The 20,146-nt window shown below is 30.3% G+C and overlaps 1 protein-coding gene across 1 annotated transcript in view; it reads right to left on the bottom strand.

Moving 5' to 3' along the window:
- The window catches only part of CSMD3 (CUB and Sushi multiple domains 3), a 1,577,676-nt gene that overhangs the window by 83,649 nt on the left and 1,473,881 nt on the right, over positions 1–20,146 (bottom strand). The window contains 4 exon segments of the mRNA XM_074266680.1: positions 8,584–8,757; positions 10,955–11,149; positions 13,503–13,688; positions 18,938–19,126. Coding sequence (XP_074122781.1) covers positions 8,584–8,757; positions 10,955–11,149; positions 13,503–13,688; positions 18,938–19,126 — 744 coding nt within the window.

Here is a 20,146-nt window from a genome sequence, read left to right as displayed (position 1 = left end):
TAGTATATTTATTGAATCTTCTTCAAGTACACTATTTTTCCCCTCTTTGTTTTATTCAATTCACTGACCAATTCTTCCACTGCTCTTCAGCTATACAGAGAAATCATCATAATTTTGATCTTGCTATGATTCACAATATTCCACTTCTTATTTCAAGAACTCCAAAATCCTATTTTATGACCACAATTTTTAATCTTTTCATCTTTGCCTGAGCCTTATGATACTTAGCTCCTTTCTTTTTTGTCAAAATTACCTTCAATCACTCTAAAACTCTTTTTTCTCAGGCTGTATTCTCTTTTCTCCCTAAATATTAAAAAAAAAAAAACAAACAACCAAACCAAAACAAACCAAAACAAAACCTTTGTTTTTTCTGTTGTTGGTAAACCCTATATATTGGAAATAAATATGCTAGCTCACGATGAGCACTTTCATTTTAAGCTTCCATTCTGTGACCATGTAATTATTATGTAAGGATTTTTGGTTTGTTTTTTTTTTTTTTCTTGTTTTTTTCTTTTTCCTATAAGAAAAGAACTTCATGCTATTGTTTGTCATCGATGTGCAATGTGCTCAAAATCTGGTAAACTACTGATGATGTCCTAAATTTGGGGAGCAATGGATAAACATTTAGCTTTGACTGAGTTTCCTTTCCTCATAAGCTTTGATAATTGATCACCAATCAGAATTTAAATTTGCTATAAAAGCTTAGTCAGAACCCTAAACATTAATGGCTTCAACCATCAGTCTGCTTCTGAATGATCCTTAGTCAACTCAGACTTCTTGATTCCTCCATTTCAAGATCCAAGCTTCCAATGTTTACTAGAAAGGGCAGTAGTAAGAATGCCACCTCAGAGGGAAGAGGCAAAGAGAAAATCCCACCAGTGATGTTGTTGCAATACTTGCTCACCATTACTTTTTGGGAGGGGGAGATGATGTTTGTATTTAGTATTTAGTCAATAAAGTCAGATTGCATGGCTTGATTAGTAAAAATCTAATTAATGAATAAATCCCTGTTAAAAGGAAAGTGCTTTTAGAATGAACTAATTCCCATTTGGATCAAACCCCTTGTCAAACCCTATCATTGAATTACCACTAACTTCCTTTACTTCTATTAATATGATGTTGATTGGAAAGAAGGGAGAAGTCACCAATTTCATGTTCATTATATCTGCTAAAATTTTAAATTTTGCAGGTGTTACCTAGGTCCCACTGTAGCAAGGCAATCATTTTACTCTTTCCTAATAGTTTCATGGTTCTATTCTGCATAATAGCTATTTGAAGTTTTCTTATTTCTCCTCAGGCTGTCATTGCTAAGTATCTAATACATTATCAAAAAAAAAAAAAAAAATGTACCCATCTTTCAAGAACTAATTCTTTCCCTGATCATCATTTCAAATCATTCAGACATATTCCTCAAATATTTTCCTCAAATATTTTCTATTTTACTCATTACTCTTGACAATTTCCACATTTTACACTCAGCTTGATCCCATTATTTCCAGCCTCTTCTAGTAGATAACCCCCTTACCATTCTTTTCCTTATCTTCAATCACTATCTACTGTGTTCTTGATTCAAATGAAACTACTCTTTCAAAAGTTTCCCAAGATCTTTTAATCTTCATTATTCTTGATATCTCTGCAGCCTATGATACTAGTAGATTACTTCTCCTAAATTATCTATCCTCTCTAATTTATATCACATTGCCCTCTATTAAGTCTTCTTTCTGCCTGACTCGATTTTAGTGTCCTTTTTCAACACCAAGTCTTCAAGAGAACTCCATTCCATTCAAATTTCTCCAACAGATCAATCACCTTCTCTGCCTTATTCAGTCTAACACTTTTTATACCTCCCTTTCTACCCTTTAATTTCCTACTGCCTATAAATCCCACGTTTTCCCCAGCCTAAGACCAAAACAAAACAAATAAAAAAAAAAGAAAAAAAAAAAAAAGCTCACTTCATTCATCTCTCATTTCTATATCTCATCTGCCATTTGTAGGTAAATTCCTTGACAAGGTCAACTACAGTAGATATCTCCACTTTCTCTATTCTAATTTTCTTAACTCCTTACAATCTAGATGCTGACTTTATCATTCTACCAAAATTGCTCTCTCCAGAGTTACTAATGATCTCTTACCTGGCCTTTTCCTCATTGTCTTGGCCCTTTCTGCGGCCTTTGACAAATATTATTGATCATCTTCTGCTAGATGCTCTCTTCTCTCTAGATTTTGAAACACTATTCTCTACTGGATTTCCTTTACTTTCTCTGCTCTCTTAGTCTATTTTGCTGAATCTCATCTAAAATATGTACTCTCTCCTGAACTCAATAGTTCTGTCCTAGGATTTCTTCAATTTTCCTTTTGTACTATTTCACCTGGAAACTTCAATATAAACCATGGGCTATGTCTTCTCATTTCCAGCAAACTTCCCCCCTTCTCCCATTAGTGAGAAACTCCTAGAGCTTCCCTTTTGTAGAGGACCCAGGCTGGCCTACCTTTATTTCTCTAATAACCCTGATTTTCTTTGGACTTCAAAACTGTTTCAGAGCTGGGGAATCTTCATACTTCATCTCCACCCCAAGCTTCAACTCTCTTTTGTGTATGTTCTTGCCTGATTAGAACACAAACTCATTGAAGTCAGGGGCTATTTTCTTTTTGCTTTTATTTGTATATCCTGGGATTAATAACTGAATTTATCCTCATTTAGCCTAGATTTAAGATGCTTTCCATTCTAGCCACCTCTTTTGAATATTATTCAATTTATCAATGTTCTTAATTTGTATTACTCAATTGTTTTTTTAAAAGCAAATTAGAATATATTGCAAATCTTATAATGCACTATATAGATGGCAACTTTTATTTTTGTAGATATGAACTGCTCCATCTCATTATTCATACTTCCCTAAACATTTATAGTGCTTCCCCTTGCCCCTTTTCCTTGGCTCTTGTTACTCCCTGTACTTGAAATGCCCTTCTCCCATGTCAAAATTCTTCAAGACCCAATATTATCTTCTCCACGAAACTTTCTTTGGATTGTCAACAGATTGACCTAATTTCTTTGAACATTCATAGGTGTTTTCTCCCTTGCTCCTTTCCTACAACATACGGCTATTTATATATTTGTTGCATTGAGCCCTAGTTACCTAATTTCTTAAGATCAGTACCTGGGTGGTACTTATTTTTACATTCCTCTATACAAATAGATATACTCCCCCCCCCTTTAAAATATTTTATTTATTTAATATTGTCCACAATCACATTCAAAACAAAAATATATTTATTTTTAAATTTTTGAATTCTAGATTCTGTCTTTTGTTCACCCATAATTAGGAAACTACTTGTGAAGTTATGCAAACATATTTCCATAAAAGTCAAATTGTGGAAAAAACAAATAAACATAGATCTCCCACCCTAATGAAAGTAAAAAAAAAAAAAAAAAAAAAAAAAACAACAAACCTTCAAAAAATTGAGTTTAAAAAAAAGTGCAATAGAGAGAGAAAGAAAATGCTTCAATCTGTATTCAAGTACAATCAGTTTTTTTTCTCTAGGCATAAATAGAATTTTTCATCATAAGTCCTTTAAAGTAGTCTCATTTAGATAAATCCTTTTAGCTAAAGGCATTAAATTAATAACTATTGAATTTAGATATAGTCAAAAAGAAGAATAAGAAACTTCTTGAGGAAATTACTGATTGTGACTGAAAGTCTTCTAGCAAAAACTGGATTGTTATGTAAATTGATTGTAGAGGTGAATTCTCTGATTACTGAGATCTCTTCCAACTCTATGATGCACTGAGACTGTTCTCTGAATTTGTAAATCTCAGTTCATATCTCACATTATACAACTCTTTCTTGTTTCCTCCCCTTCCTACATGCTAGTATGCTAGTACATTTGTTCAATATTAAATTCCATTTATAAGGTATATATTTTTATATTCATAATTATTTGCTTTTTTGTATCCTTTAAAATTTGACCTCCTTAAGGACAGAAGATGATTTTAACTATCTATATAGTTATTTATTTTTACATTTTTTTGCTTCTCCAGGGCAGCCTTGTATATCATTATAAGAGCTTGATAAATGCTTGGTGTTGATGGATTTATAATTAATTTCACAATTTTTAAATTTCAGTTTATATTACTTGGATATTTTTTCCACATTTTGTGCCTTTATAAAAACTTGCTGACTTTTCTGATTTATGTTTTCTTTCTAAACCTGTAGTTCACTCTAACTATCTGCTCTTCCAAATTTATGACTACTCAAGCTAAACTGAGATTACATTGAATAAGCTAGCATTTGATGATGGAAAATACATCCTATCTCCAAAAACATTTTTAACCACTAAGAGAATTATGAAGAAAGACATAATACCTGTAATTCTTAGAAATACATATATATGTTATTTATCATATTTACTTTTTGATTATTCTGAATTGCTATCTAATAATATTTGTTATAGATTTTCCCTTGAAAATAAAATTATTTTAGTTTTATGAAAAAAGTATAAAATAATTGTGGCTATCAGATTGTAACCTAGAATATACAGTGTGCAGACAGATGTAAAGGCAGTTTTTTGTTTTTGTTTTTTTCATTCTTTTTATATATACAATGCCAAAAAAAAAACCAAACAAACAAAAAACAAAAAAACCTTCTCTTCCTTTCTCTCCCAGTCTTATGGCCTAAAAAGGAAGTATGTTTCTAGTACCAAATAGGACCCTGAAAATAAGCCCAAAAGATGGTTACCTATTCCCCTTATTTAAAAGTCTTTGTAATTTACAGGAAAATTATATTTTTTTAATTCACTATATACATTTAGGTAAACTACTAGAATTTTAAATCAATCAATCTATCTGAACATATGTATATACATGTTTTGGTATGCATATATGTCTCTCTCTCTCTCTCTCTCTCTCTCTCTCTGTATATATATATATATATATGTATATATATATATATATATATATATATATACATATATATATATATATATATACATATATATATATATATATACATATATATATATATACACACACACACACATCACATTGAGATAATATGTTGAGATAATTTGACATTTCAAATTTAAAAAATAGTTTAATCATTTAAATGATTTTAAAGTCCAACTCATAGTCTTAATTTCTAAATACATTTAGCAGATTTGTGATTGAGTAATATTTTTTAAAATGATGGAATATTTATATATATATTTGTTGCCAAAGAGTTACTGTGAATATATACATAGGATTGGGGGGGGAGGGGGGAGAGAGAGAAACTCTCTGGCTTGCTGTAACTATTTGAATATGTCCAGTACTTGAACTTTGGGCAAAGAAAAACTCAGCAGGGTTGAGTCTGATCCAAGTCCTCTTCACATATGACTAGCTTTGAGACCCTATTTAAGACACAGACATCCTGAAAAAGCTGGTTGCATGGTTCCAAAAGATCTAGAAAAGATCATAGTAATGATTGCTACATCTTTTAGATATAAGGCACTCTAAGAAGCTAAAAAGTATGAGGATTCACCAAAGCTGAAATTATCTTCCTGAAATTATTTTCCTGCATATATATATATATTTATATTTTCCTCAAAATAGAATATGCTCCTTGAAGGTAGGAATTTCTAACTTTTAAAAAATGTTAGCAACATTGCATGTAACATGAAGTACATGTTGGAACATAGTGGAGCACTTAATAGATATTTACTGATTGACTTTGAGAGAATATGTAGTTCAATCATGAATATTAATTGCCATTTTTCAAATGGAGTGTACACTTCACTTGTCAGGTAACATTAATCTTCAACACAGTAATGCATATTGAAAAAAGTTTTACATTCCTATTTCTTCTGCATTCCTATTTTCACAACTTTTTATAATACTTTTTATATTTTGCCTAATAACATTGTATTATTGGATTCTAAAGTATATTAGTCAATCTGCCTCAGATAAATGGGATTTAAATTAAAGGCTTCTAGCTACCCTCTTTTAACTTTGGAATAAAGACTATATGATATGTGACTATTTTCAAGCTTATCATTCAGCATTTCCTATCTTCTTGAAGGCAAAAATATATTTTAAAATACTCAGGAATAGATATTTTATCATTATTTTTTTACCAACTATAAATTTAATTAGCAAATATTTAGAGCTAAATTGGGAACATTTAACAGTACTCTGTTTGCTTTGTAGAATTTTTTTAGGTTTGTGAAGAGGAAAATAAAAATTTTCCTACACAGGCAAGTTAGAAATTATTGTAAAAGATGTCATTATTATTTAATTCTACATGTTCATGATCTTAAATCCTTTTCTTGGAGGATGAACCATAAATCATGACAGCATTTTAATATTAAGAGAATTAATGATGTATATTTGAAAAAAAAAAGATGAAGCATAAATCATGTTTTTAATATTGACAAAAAGAGTTTGAGGATACACACCCACACACATATACACATACGTATACAAACACATACTACTTTACTAGTCAAGAGTATTCATAGTATATTTTAAAAGAACCCAAATTTTAATATTAAAAAAAAACCCTCTATCAAAATTCTATTTCACAAATGAGATTCCACATGTTTGTATTTAAATATAAATAAATTTTCTGCTATAGTCCTGTTCTCATGCTTCCTTGTGTTATTTAATTTGACTTTGGTTCTAACAGGTGAAGCTAGTGAATAAACTAGTAATCTAGAAAGTAATCAATAAAGAAAGATGTTCAATGTTCATTAAGAAACCTATAAAGGGTTATAGATTTCTTTTCTAGTATTGGCTTATCTATTTTTGAAAAAAAAAATTCATGATCGTAGGAAGATGTTGATTTTTTTTTTACTATATCAATTTGATACCTTCTAATGTATATAGAAGTTGCACTGTTATTGAAAGTCTTATACCAAGAAAACTATAAATCATTTAAGAATTGAAGTAACTTATTATAATCATAAAAAATCAAAACTCTAGAAATTTTAAGACATCAAGGAGTTTTAAAAAAATATATACTGATATGTGCAATTCTCCTTCTCTATTCACTTACACTCATATTATCAATATAACTATTCTATTTTTACTTTAAAACTGAAAAATCAAATCAAACCAAATCATATCGTAGAGTTACACAATTCAGAGTAACAAAGATAAAACAAAACATGAAATAAAATAAAAATGCTGGAACAATAATGTATTCATTGGACATTTAGTCAATAGATGTATGTATATATATATTTTTTACAAGAGCTGAATATGATTAATTTTAGTTCAATCATATATTTAGACATTATTTTAACTTACAGTAATATTTCCTATTATTCTTGAATGAAAATATTTCTCTAAGATGATAGAGTATAGTTAGGGAATGACCAAGCAATAATCCATATTTTATAGATTAAGAAAGTGAGGTTAAAATAAAATAATTAGCAGTCATAAAGATTGCTAATTGATTTATATCAACATGAATAGCTTTTTTCTATAGTATGCTATGTGCTACATATAGTGCATCCCAAAATCCTAGTACAGTTTGAAATAGCAGTTTTAAAACTTTTGGGGCATTATTTAATAGTACTAATAGAATCAGCAGCAACAGCAGCAACAGCTAATGTGGATTGTATTTCATATTACACAAAGCCCCCTCCCCCATACTATTCTAGTGAGATAGGTAATGGAAGTATTATCCTCATTTTATAGAAAAGAATCCCCAAATTATGGAAACTTCAGGGACTTTCTCACTGACATTTATCAGGTGAGAATTCAAATCTAGATCTTTGAATCCAAATAACAGAATAAAAGATTCACAGAATCTCAACTTTAGGTAGGCTATTAGATGCCATTTTCTCAATCTGTACCTCAACAAAAATTCCCTCTATAACAATAAAGAAAATTGTTTACCAAGTCTCTCTGATAATAGATAATATTATTTTACTTGTCATGCCTCAAACTACTTTTTGACACATTGAACTTAAAACCTGTCTCTTGCTATTTTCAACTCATTGATTGCACTTCTGCTTTCTGAAGCCCAAAGGAAGTTTAATTCTGGATAGCTATTCAAATAATTAAAAATAACTGTATTCTTCCATCTTCTCCTTTCCAGATTTAACATTCCTCATCTCTACTTCTTTTAGTTATATGTGTGTTCACATGTACAAACATGTGTACATACATAAATATATTTATATATAATATATTAAGTATTTATCTCAATACCTTAGTGCCATACATTAGAATCTTTCCTCAAAATTAACATGACCAATATTAATGAATACTCTTTATAATATGATTATGAAGACATCTCTGAATGTATCTATTTGTCTGACAATCTACCCTATGCCTCCTCATATTTTCCATAAAGCCATGAATGTAATATTTTATTAAATATTTTATGCAAATAGTTTATATAGTGTTGTTATACTATATCAAAATGCAAAATAAGTATATAACTCCATTGGTATTTTAAAGAAATTTAAAAAAAAACTTTATTTTTCTTGTTTTCTAGTTTTTAAGAAATAGTAAGTTAAGTACAATAATTAAAATATGTACCTAAGAATTAGTAAGTTAGTTTTGTAAGAAATAGTAAGTTGAGTAATTAAAATATGTACCTAAGCATCTGGTTTCAGTTCCACTCCAGAGCCCAGAAGAAAGGCATTCTCTTACAGTAGAGCCAACAAGCATGTACCCTGAATCACACGTAAAGATAGCTGTTGATCCATATGAAATCTGAGTTCCAATCTTATTCCCATTTGGAGGTGTAGGAAGTTCTCCACAAGAAATAACTTTAAAAGTTAAAAAAAAAAGAATAATTTTAGAAATTATATTCTATGCATAGTTTTGTAAAAGCAATTTTATCAAATGAATATATAATTTACTCATTCAAATTGAAGGTTACAATACATGATAAAAATGGTTTTGCAGATTAACAGAAAAAAATTAGAATAAGTCATGTTGATAATTTATTTCTTTGTTGGGGAAACTGTTATTTTTTAGGTCAGGAAAAATAAAGGATCTAATATATTTAAATGCTCTGGCCCTAATTATTTTTAATTTAAAATATAGTTGTGGAATAAGGAATTCTTCAGCAAAGAAGCTAGAGAGCACACTTGGGAGAAGAAAATCTGGCGTGATAGTGTCCAAGAGAAACATTTCAAATTTTGGAGGTTTTTAATATGATTTAATCATTTATTTTAATATGGTTATATTTTTTTATGTTAAATACATTAAAAATCACTCATTTACTGTACAAATCATGCAAATTTTTACAACACAGAGCACGAACAAAGAGTTCTGAGCTGCTGAATACAATATGACAATTAAATCAGAAATTTCAAGATATTAAGATTTAGTCCTCATTGAAAAGTTTTCATTATATATGTTCTTTCACATGGCATACTGCTAATTTGTGCAACAATACTAAATCTACAAAATCTCTAGGTTCATGAGATTTTTAAATTGCAGAATAAAAATGTACATACCGTTTACTATAGAGAAATATACTTAGGATTCTAAGAAAGAGCTTTTAGATGTTTTGTCCTTCAAAAATATGAAGTTTTTATTGAACTATTTTGGGGTTCCCAAAGAAAGTGATAATGATGTCATTTTAAAAAATGTATATATTTGCCTAAACAGAAAATTCAAGCTGAAATAAACTACGTTATAAATTAGCAGCTCAATAATGCAATTGGTTGAAAAGTGAAAATGGTTCATATTATTTTTAAATGCTATTTTCAGTTTTTCCATCAAATTCTGTTTCAAGCATTTCAATAAACAGCCTCATTTTCTCTTCAGTATTACCTCTTTTGGATTCTGAATAATTGCTATTTTTCAGAACTTCATTGGAAATCAATATTTGTGATTTTTTTCTAGTTTGTACTTCTAAGGAAAATTGTTTTTGAGAGTCATTAAACTTTGTGGATAATGCAATAGAAGATTTCACAATTTTTCATTCAGTTTTTTAAATATTCTCATCTTTTATGGAATGATTTGTTTACTTGCCAGGGCAAGCAGCTAGTTTTCTTTGATTATAAAGTTTTAGAGAAATAGCTATATTTGTTATTCTAACTACTTGTGAGTTTACTATTATTACATGATAAATATAATAAAGTACAACTCAACCATTTTCAGTAATCTCTGGAACATTAGATCTGAAATAATGGGCAATAAATTCTTGACCTACAAAATTCTGAAGTTAAATTTTGTCACAATTCCAGACACTTTAATGTTCTAGTACATAGAAGCCTGATTTGTGGATCATATAATATTTGTCCTTATTCACATAAGGACATTAACCAGTTTTAAGAACTTGAGCAAAATACTTAACTGCTAAATGCCTCAGCTGTCTCATTTGTAAAAATAAGCATGCTGATAGCTATTTCAGGTAATTCATAGTAGAAACAGGAAAATAAAATAATACAAAGTTTTGTGTAAAAAGAAGTAGAATTTCTTTAATGAAAAGTTTTATTTTTATTTTTATTTTATTTTTGTTTTGTTTTTTGTTTGTTTGTAACATCATCACAGATATCATCATATGCTACATGGAGATCTGGTGTTAGAATTAGGAAGGTTTATGTTCAATTTTTTTCCTGCAACACAATACTGACTGAGTGATCATGGGTAAGTCATTAATTTCTCAGTGCTAAAGCAATGACTTAGAGATAACATACTGATATACATCAAGAAAAGCAACAATAATGTCAAGAAATCCCCCTGCTAATATAATTACAAATAATAACAACAAAAATACATTAATAAAAATACATTTAATAATCATTATTATCATTATAATGATTATCACAGGTCTAGCACTGATACCTGAGAGTACTACTTGAAAGTATTTTGATAGAATTAACAAAACATTAGTTGATAGTATTATGGGAAAGAAAAAAATAAGTTATTAATTAGCATTTTAATCATCTACTATTTTTCATATGAACATCATACAGTAGGAAAAAAAAAATAGGGTTAGTAATTACTCACTTTGGCAGTACGGTCTTTCATTTCTCCAGCTCCAAGTCCCATTAGCAAGACATTCAATAGATGCAGGGCCTAATCCATGATAACCAGGATCACAGCTAAAAACTACTTTTGTTTTATACTCATAATGAGAGCCATTCACAATTCGCCACCTTCCATGTTCCAATGAGAAGGAATTAATGCTTGGGCAAGTAACAACTATTTGAATAAAAACAACATTGTCTTAATTAATTCAATATTTTATTTGTTAGAGAAATATTTATTGAATAACTATTTTGTGCTTGATCAATAAATTAAAAATTTTAGAGTTGGAAGAGGTCTCAAAAGCCATTTAAACAAATTGTTTCTGAACAAGAGCACTATATTCTAAAGCATACGTGCACATTCAACTTTTCCTTGAAAGATTGGTGAAGGGGAATCTACTACCTCTGAAAAAGTACACTGCTCTTTTGTATGAAGATGATTATTAGGAAGTTATGTTTAACATCAAGTTTAAATTTATTTCTTTGTGACTTCTATCCATTGTATCTACTACCCCAACTTGTGGGGCTAAGTACAATAAATTTAATTTGTCTTCCTTATGTTCACATTTCAAATATTTGAAGACAATGCTCATGTCCCTTGTAAATTTTCTTTTCCATAAGTTGAAAATTCTCATTTTCTTCTGTGTGAATTCTCATATGTCATTCACGTAAGGTCTTTCACCAAAGTATCTGCCTTCCTCTATGATGAAATTTCAATCTGAAATAGGTATATAGTGATCAATATCATATTTTTTTAAAATTACATTCTTTACTTAATCTCCTTAAATGTCATAGTTGAGTCATTCCTATTATCATGTCATGCTTTTTAAGTAGGCATAATACATTTACTATAGTGTATTAATTACCATCTAGGAGTACATAAAACTTTTCTTTTCAAAATGGTTAAAAATAACTTTATTAGGTTTGTGGGAAGCATTATGTATGTAGGACTTGCACTTGAAAGTATGTCCTCTTTCTTTAAAAGTTTGTTTATAAGTTTAATCTATTGCAATATGTATTTATATAATTGTAAATTGTAGTAAGATTAGATATTAGAAATGAAGAAGAGGCATCAAATTAGAATATTATTTCCCTGAGGCAATTGGGGTTAAATGACTTGCCTAGGGTCACACAGCTAGGAAGTATTAAAGTGTCTTAGGCCAGATTGAAACTTTTTAGTTTTTGTTTGTCTGTGTTCTACCCACTGTGCCATCTAGTTGCCCCAAATTAGAATTTTTTTAATATACATATATCAGTTTTTAACACATTATTTACTTTGAAAGTTATTGTGAAGAAAGCATGTTATATACTTTAAAGTGAATACAAATAAGAAATACTTTTATAAATAACATAGGGATTAACAAGTGGAATATGGTGATATAAACAAATCTCATTTCCTTTTCCCTTTCCTATTTTAATAAAAGGGAAAAACTTAAATTTCAGTTAAAGGCAAGAAGGAAGAGGACCCAGTATCATAGATAATGCACTGGCTATATAATTAGCCCATGAACATAAAGTCGGCTCTGTTGGAAAGTTTTCAAAAGATAATTTCATTCATTCTAGAAAATTGTATTCAATTCTAACTCCTGAATCTTCAAAGGGAGCTTGACAAAAAAAAAAAAAAAAAAAAAAAAAAAGGGTTAAAAGGCTGAAAACATCTCAGAGTATCTGATAAACAGGCTGGCTATCTCCACATTGTTACACATCTATTATAAATGTTATTTTTAATTCATACAAAATATTTTAATTTATCTTCTTTTCTTTTATGCTCTTGCCAAGGCAATCAACTCTGTAAGTATTTATATTCAAAAATTATAACACAAGAAGAATTGAAATAATAGAACTATTTAAGATGAAGAAGGAAAAAAAAAAAAAAAACAGGGCACATGATATTTATATAACTGAAGATCTCATCTGGAGGAGCGATTCTTTAGATTATATGAGTCTCCGGAGGGCACAATTAGGAAAAATACATCAATATGATTCTATAATTCTAAAAGAGAAATACATTTAATACAGTAAAAGAACTTGCCCAAAACAGAGCTATTCCAAAACAGAATTCACAGCTTTATGCTATAGTGATTTTCTTCTTACTGAGATGTTCCAGCAGAGACTCTGACATTTTTTTAGGGAATTGTTGAACTCATTCATGTACCAAATCTTCAGAGCTAGGCCACAGTTTCTTCCTACTCTGATTATGATCCAGACCCCATGTACTCTTATGCACTCAGCATTTACTTGAGAAAGATGGGTGATTGAAATATAAAAATAAGGAAGCTATGATGGTGGAGTTCTCTTCATTAAATAATATGTTTTTGTTTGTCTGGAAACTAAAATATGTTTTTTTTTAAATGAAGATGAAGTTTATTTCCTCAGTATTTTGATGCTTACAGTAGCAGAATGAATAGTGAATGATCCCCACTGTAATAATAAATTCATCTTAATAGTAATCTCAGAAGTAAATGAGATTTGAAAGTTGACTTTTTTTTTAGTATAAAGATGTAAATTATAAAAATTTTATTACTTACCCACACAGCGAGGTGTTTTATTATGATTGCTCCATGTTCCATCAGATTGACATACTGCAGTGGTGAGTTCTTTAGATGAGAGTCTGTAGCCATCATTGCAGAAATAGGTAACACGGGTCCCCACCAAGTAATCTGTTGTAAGTATTCCACCATTTGTTGGTGCTTTAGGAATCCCACAAGAAATTGCTAAAAAGAAAATAAATCCAAAATGGTACTAAATGTGCCTTTTATGAGAAAAATCTATTGGTGTGTGTATATATATATGTGCGTGTGTGTGTATGTATGTATACATATATGTGCATATAAAGATATAAAATGTATCTGGGATTTTATCAAGTCATTGAAAAAATACTAAAATGAAGAGAAGGATTTCCTTAATTTCCAAGTATAAGTGTTTTCCAAAGGTACATTATGTAAACATTTATCCAGTTCCCAAATCTAGATTCTTGCTGCTTTATCTCCATATTTTTTATATAGTTTTACATTCACTTCCTAAATAGCTTGTGTAAAGAGACCAGTACTTTTGTGCTTACTGGAATATAGGAAAAAGTGGAATTTTCCTATATAGGAATGTAGAGAAAATAGCATAGATTTTGTTATTGAAGGAAAGGGAATAGGTGCAAAGATTGCCAAATCTTTTTAGTCTTCCCCATCCAGTAGGTTTCAGGGATGAGAGTAAGATGATGATCAGAGGAATCACTGATCAATTTGAGTTTCTATCAACTTATTGAAGTTATAGTTCATGAGCTATTGTTTGGAGGTACCAAAAGGGCATTCCTATTCTGTGAGTATGGTTACTGTCCAGGAAGAAATAAATTTCAGTGACATTAAAGCAAGAGTTCATACTCTGGAATTTCATCAGATTGAGAAGGAAGTATTCAAATTGATGATTTCATCATCTTCCTTTCACTCGTTTCCTAGTTAAATAATTTCTGTCCATGTTGATTTAACTTGATTCATATACACCATTCAGGACAGGTCTCTGTTGACTTAGGGAGATAATATAGTTCTTGAAATCCTCTCTCAGTGCCATGCACTCAGGCCCACAATGTCTGTGATGCAGACTAAGTTTTATTATACACCTAGACTTCCCATTGATAGTGGTCCTGAAAGATATATTCACCATTCCTCCAAACTTGAAATATATAGTCAAATAAATGAATATGCATTTCATTGATTTGTGTTCCCTCGTTCTTCCTAATACTATAAGACATTAGCCTATGTCCCAGAAATTAGTCAGTCTAACGTTGAAGTAGCTGGTGGCTAAGTGAATAAAACGCTAATCCTGGATTCAGGAAAAACTAGCCTTAGATACTTAGATAATTATTAATTTATTAAGTGAGTGACCTTGGGGCAAATAACTTAAACTCTGATGGCTTAAGTTTCTTCATCTGTGAAATGAAGATGATAATGGCATCTTCTAGATAGGGCTATTGTAAAGATGAACTTGGTAGAAAAATGGATTTTCCATTTTGTTCTCTTCTATTGATTGAACACATGAACAGAATTCCCATGACAAAAACATTAGATCCATTCATGATTTTGGCCTTTGTAGAATGCAGAAAAGCAATGGAATTGATTTTTAAAAATTAATTGATAAAATATAAATTGATAAATTTATATTTATTAATTGATAAATTAATAAAATTAATTTATAAAATTTGATAAAATTACTTTTATTTATCCTTTTTTTGAACAATTAGGAATATAATTACACTTACTATCTAATTATAGAACTTTAAAATAGTCCTGCAAAGGTAAAAAGCTCCCTGAATTCCATTGAAACAATGGCACATTTTTATGTGGACCTCTGGAAAATTTGAAAGGAGAGAGGGGGAGGGAGAGAGAAAGGAGGGCAGGGAGAGAGAGAGGGAGAGGGAGAAGGAGAAAGAAAAGAGTTGAAAAGGACATGGAAACGGAGAGGGAAATAAAGAAAATAAAGATAGGGAGAGGGAGGGAGAGGGAGGAGAGGAAATGAAGGAGAAGGAGGAAATTGGAGAGGAAAAGTAGAAGGAGGAGATGAAGAGGGAAAAGGAGAGGGGGAGAGAGAAAGAGAAAAAAGCAGAAGGAGATGAAGAGTAAGAGGGAAAGGGAGACAGGGAGAGGGTTAGGGAAAGGGAAAGGAAGAGGGAGAAAGAGAGAAAAGGGAGTGAATGAGAATTTTGTATTGTTAACACCAAAATTCTAGTTTTCTTCTATGCAGAGCTTTCAGTTCAGAATTTATATCTTTCAACTAATTACCAAGGAAATTATTTTGGAAACTCACTCAACTTGAGAAACTAATGTATCTTAGAATAAAGGGAGAAGCACCTACACCCAAGAAATATTACAAAGATTTATTCCCAGGACACTAGGGGAAAATAAAAAGAGAATTGGCAAATCGCACTTTAATGACAATGGAATATTCTAATCTCAATTGGAGTAATTGTCAATGAAAAATATTCAAAATAAATCCTTGTAAAAGTTGTGATAAGCAATGATATAGATATTTTATTAACATCATCCTTATTTAAACATCCATACTCTTCTAGTTGGAAAATCTGAACGAGTTTTGACAAAATTCTTTTAAAATTCATATTAAGAAAAGTTAGGGAGAATTGGACATTTTGAGAAGTTTTCCCTCACAAATAAATAATATTGTATGTTTTGCAATATATTTTCCTTATGATAGCCTAAAAAACAGGCATACCAAATATTGTTATCCTAATTTAGAGAGGAAAGAAATGAAACTCAGAAAAATAGTGATTTTCCCCTAGGTCACAAAGATAACATTTGAACTAAGTGCTCCTGTTTCCAAATTCAATAGTTTAGTTTTTCTAACACAATTATTTTCTATCCCAATCAAATTTATCAAAAGAATACTATTCTCTAAATAATAATGGGCAAAATAATCCTGATAAGATCAAAAAATCAAAAAAATTCCTTCCATAAATTCAGGACTAACATGATATCATGTATATTTTTCTTTTACTACATAAAAAGACAAAATAAACTACTAGTTTGAAAAAATAATACTGAATGTTATTAGATATGATCAAGACCCAACACAGAAGCTCCAATTAGTTGTAGTACTGACAAAATCTGAAACTAACATTCCTGTTGATTTTTTAAAAAATATATATATAATCTTCAAAAATAAAAAATGAGCAACATGTGCCAAGATAGAAATTCTATTTAATATATTTTTGTGTGTACATACACATATATGAATACATATATGTATATAGTGAAACTATTTTAATCTGTTTAGATCACAGATGAAATATTGTATTCAATTATGGAATCCATATTTGAGAAGTACTTTGTTACTCTGTAAAACATCCAGAGAAAAGGAACAGTGATAATGGAAGGGTTTGAATTCAGGTCGTAAGACATTTCAGTGAGGGAAATGGACAAGTTTAGCCTGATAAGAGCAATTTTAGGAGGAAAATCACAATTATTTTAAAGAAATTGAAAGGATATCATGAGAAACATTTTTTTTTGTTCATTTCCAAAATGAAGAAGTAGGGTCAGTGGATAGAAGTTGCAGTGATACATTTGCAAGGAAAAACTTTTGATCATAGCTAGCTAGCTCTCTGAAAATGAAATGTTTTAGAAATTATAATGAATTCTCTCTTCATAGAAATTCTTGGCCAATAGCTGATGTCTATAGAAGGTATTTTTGTTCAGGAATACAAAAGTTTATGTCTCTTTGAGGCACTAACATTAGATTTTAGGGCATATTCAATATAACTATTAGAAATATTAAATGTTTTTACAATAGATTAGATTACACTTGGATAGTGGAAATGACAGGGAGTATTCTAACATGCTTTTTTGATTTAATCAGAGAGCTATATGAATTTAGCAAATTCAGAAAATTATACTCAAATAGGGGAAAAAAGATATCCATTATAGAAATCCATACAAGGTGACTATAACTATGAGCTGTCTATGGTTAGGAACTAGGCTATGTAGTTACTGAAATTGCATTGCAACAAAGGGAAGTTATAAACAATAAATCACTCCAACAGGTGATTAATGTCAAATTAGTAGAACAAAACATCAAAGATCTAGGCAAAGATTACTCACAGTTATTTCTATATCACTTATCAAAGAGCTCAAAGTCTTATTTAATTATCTTGGTTCCAATTACTCCTGAGCACATAGTCAATTTTTTCTGAGTATTTAATCAATGCCTATGCAGTTTGAATGAGCTCTTAATAGTACTATCTACCAAAGAAAACCTGCTTCCACAGTGTTTTGTGATTGATATTTCCTGTCTTAGTATCATAAGTGTATATCCTTACCTTGGAGAAGAGATTCAAGATCAAGTTATATGAGGATTACTGTGAAGCAAGTGGATATATTTATTCTGGAAAATAGAGGACTGGCTCTTCAAAATATGATGGATTCTCATGCAGAAAGGGATTAAACTAATTCTGCATTGCCCCAAAGGACAGATCTAGGAGCAATAGGTAGAAATTCAGCAGCAAATTTTCATTTAATATAATGAAAATAATTTTTTAGATTTGTACAAAAGTGAAATTCACTTTTTAAAAAGCCCTCCTCATTGGGATAGCTTAGCCATAGAGTGATTGGATACTTTTTAGTGCTTATGGAGGAGATTCTTCTTTAGATATGGATTGAATTTTCATTTTAAAATCTTTTTTCAAACCTGTGATTCTGTGAATTTGAACTCTCAGGACTGATATCAATGTGTTTTTTTTTTTTTTTTTCCCCTCCCAAAGTGAAAATAGATTTGTATCAATGCAATCATATTTGCCTATAATGGATGCAGTTTAAAGTTTCAGGTCATGGGGTCAAAATGTCAATATTTTAATCTCTAGTTTGCTCTGTTTCCACATTCTTATTTCAGGACTTAAAAAGTATAACCTTGCTATGCCAAGGCTACAAATGAATTTAGCAAGAAAACTGAGTCTTTCCAGTTGTTTGACTTTATTTATTTATTTGAGGCAATTAGGGTTAACTTCATCAGGATGACACTAGAAAGTATTAAATGTCTGAGTCCAATTTGAACTCAGGCAGGTCTTCCTGAATTCAGGTCCAGAACTCTGTCCCCTTGTTTGACTTTATGAAAACAAAATTATCAGTGATTATGCCGATTTTTTTTTCTTTTTAATCAACTGTGTGTGTGTGTGTGTGGTGATATGATGACCATGTTTCAAACTAAAACAATCCAGCTTTTCAAGGTCCTGTCTCAGATGTTTGTGGCAAAAAAATTCCTGAAATAACAGATGTGTAGCATCATAATTATACCAATGAAAAAGACAGAACATCAAAAGAATCTAATTACTATTAGCATTTCCTTTAAAGGAATGTATGGATCTAAACAAAAGCACATGCATTTTCAGACAAGTTTAATCAGAAAAACCCAATGACATTTTAAACATAACAGAGTTTCTTAATGGGGCTACTCCATTTTGATACTCTACCTTGACAGGCAGGAACAGGTGCATCCCATGCATGGTACCCATATGGAGATTTTTTGCATACAGCGCTGCTTTTTCCAACAAGCCTGAATCCTCTGTCACATGCCCATCGAACTACACTATTAAGTTGACCCCCTGTCTGACTGATGATGTATCCATGGGGGGGAGATTCTGGAGTACTACAGTAGAGAGCTAACCCAAAGAAAAGAAAATCTTAATTAAATTACTTAAACAAATCATAAATTCCTTATTACTATGTCTATATACACTAATAAACAATGACTATAATGTTATTCAACATGAATACATGCTTATTATCTAAATTGTAGCTTATTTGGATCTCATCTTGCTTTATATTTAAAAAATCTTGTTTCCTTCATGAAACACTCTCACTGTGTTTTCAACTTCTTATTGTCCTTGCTATTTAACACATTGTGTAAGTTCCTTGCTTAGACAGGAATAATGTACTTGAAATATTACAAAATTTCAAAGAACAGATAAACAATTTATTGAATAATACCTCCTATCAGTAAGAGTGACTAAAAAATAGCATTTTTGGCTGCAACATATTGAAAACATCCCAGCAGGATAAAGCATGGTAAATGCTGCCCTATACTTGTCATGTGACATCTCTGCTATGCCATACCACACACGAAATTCCCCCTTATTGAAACAAAGGCAGTAGACTAAAAAATCTCACAACCTGTTTTTGCTGTTTGCCTAAAAAAGTATTCATTTTGTCACATTCATTCTAAAGATACTAAAATGCAAACAACTAAAACAATAAATGCTTCTCAGTGGAATAAAGCCTTTTTCTCATCTTGAAAGCCTTATATGGCAAAAGATAATGTCAAGTCGCTGTTTTGCGTGTATACTTTTTGGACAGTGTCAGGCTGAGAGAGGCTTCATTTACCCTTAGAAATCTTCAGTAATGTATGAAATATATGGAATTAGAACTGTGGTGTCATCAACTGCCTTAAAAAAAAAAAAAAAAAAAAAAAAAAAAAAAAAAAAAAGTGTCCTCAATGTGTCAAGCCTTCTTGAGCACTAAAATACTTTAAAAATGTGGAAATGGATTCTTAAAAATCATTTATTCAATGTCTCTTGATGGTTAACTATCTGATTAAAAACTCTACTACTTTATTCTCTAACACAGAATACTACAGTATAGTATTGTGATGTTTGAAATCACTAAATGGCTTTGACTTTTAT

This window comes from Sminthopsis crassicaudata, chromosome 1, assembly GCF_048593235.1.
Source record: "Sminthopsis crassicaudata isolate SCR6 chromosome 1, ASM4859323v1, whole genome shotgun sequence".
In the NCBI taxonomy this organism is placed as follows: Eukaryota; Metazoa; Chordata; class Mammalia; order Dasyuromorphia; family Dasyuridae; genus Sminthopsis; species Sminthopsis crassicaudata.
Note: the sequence above shows the minus strand (reverse complement) of the source record. Positions and strands in the feature narration are given on the sequence as shown.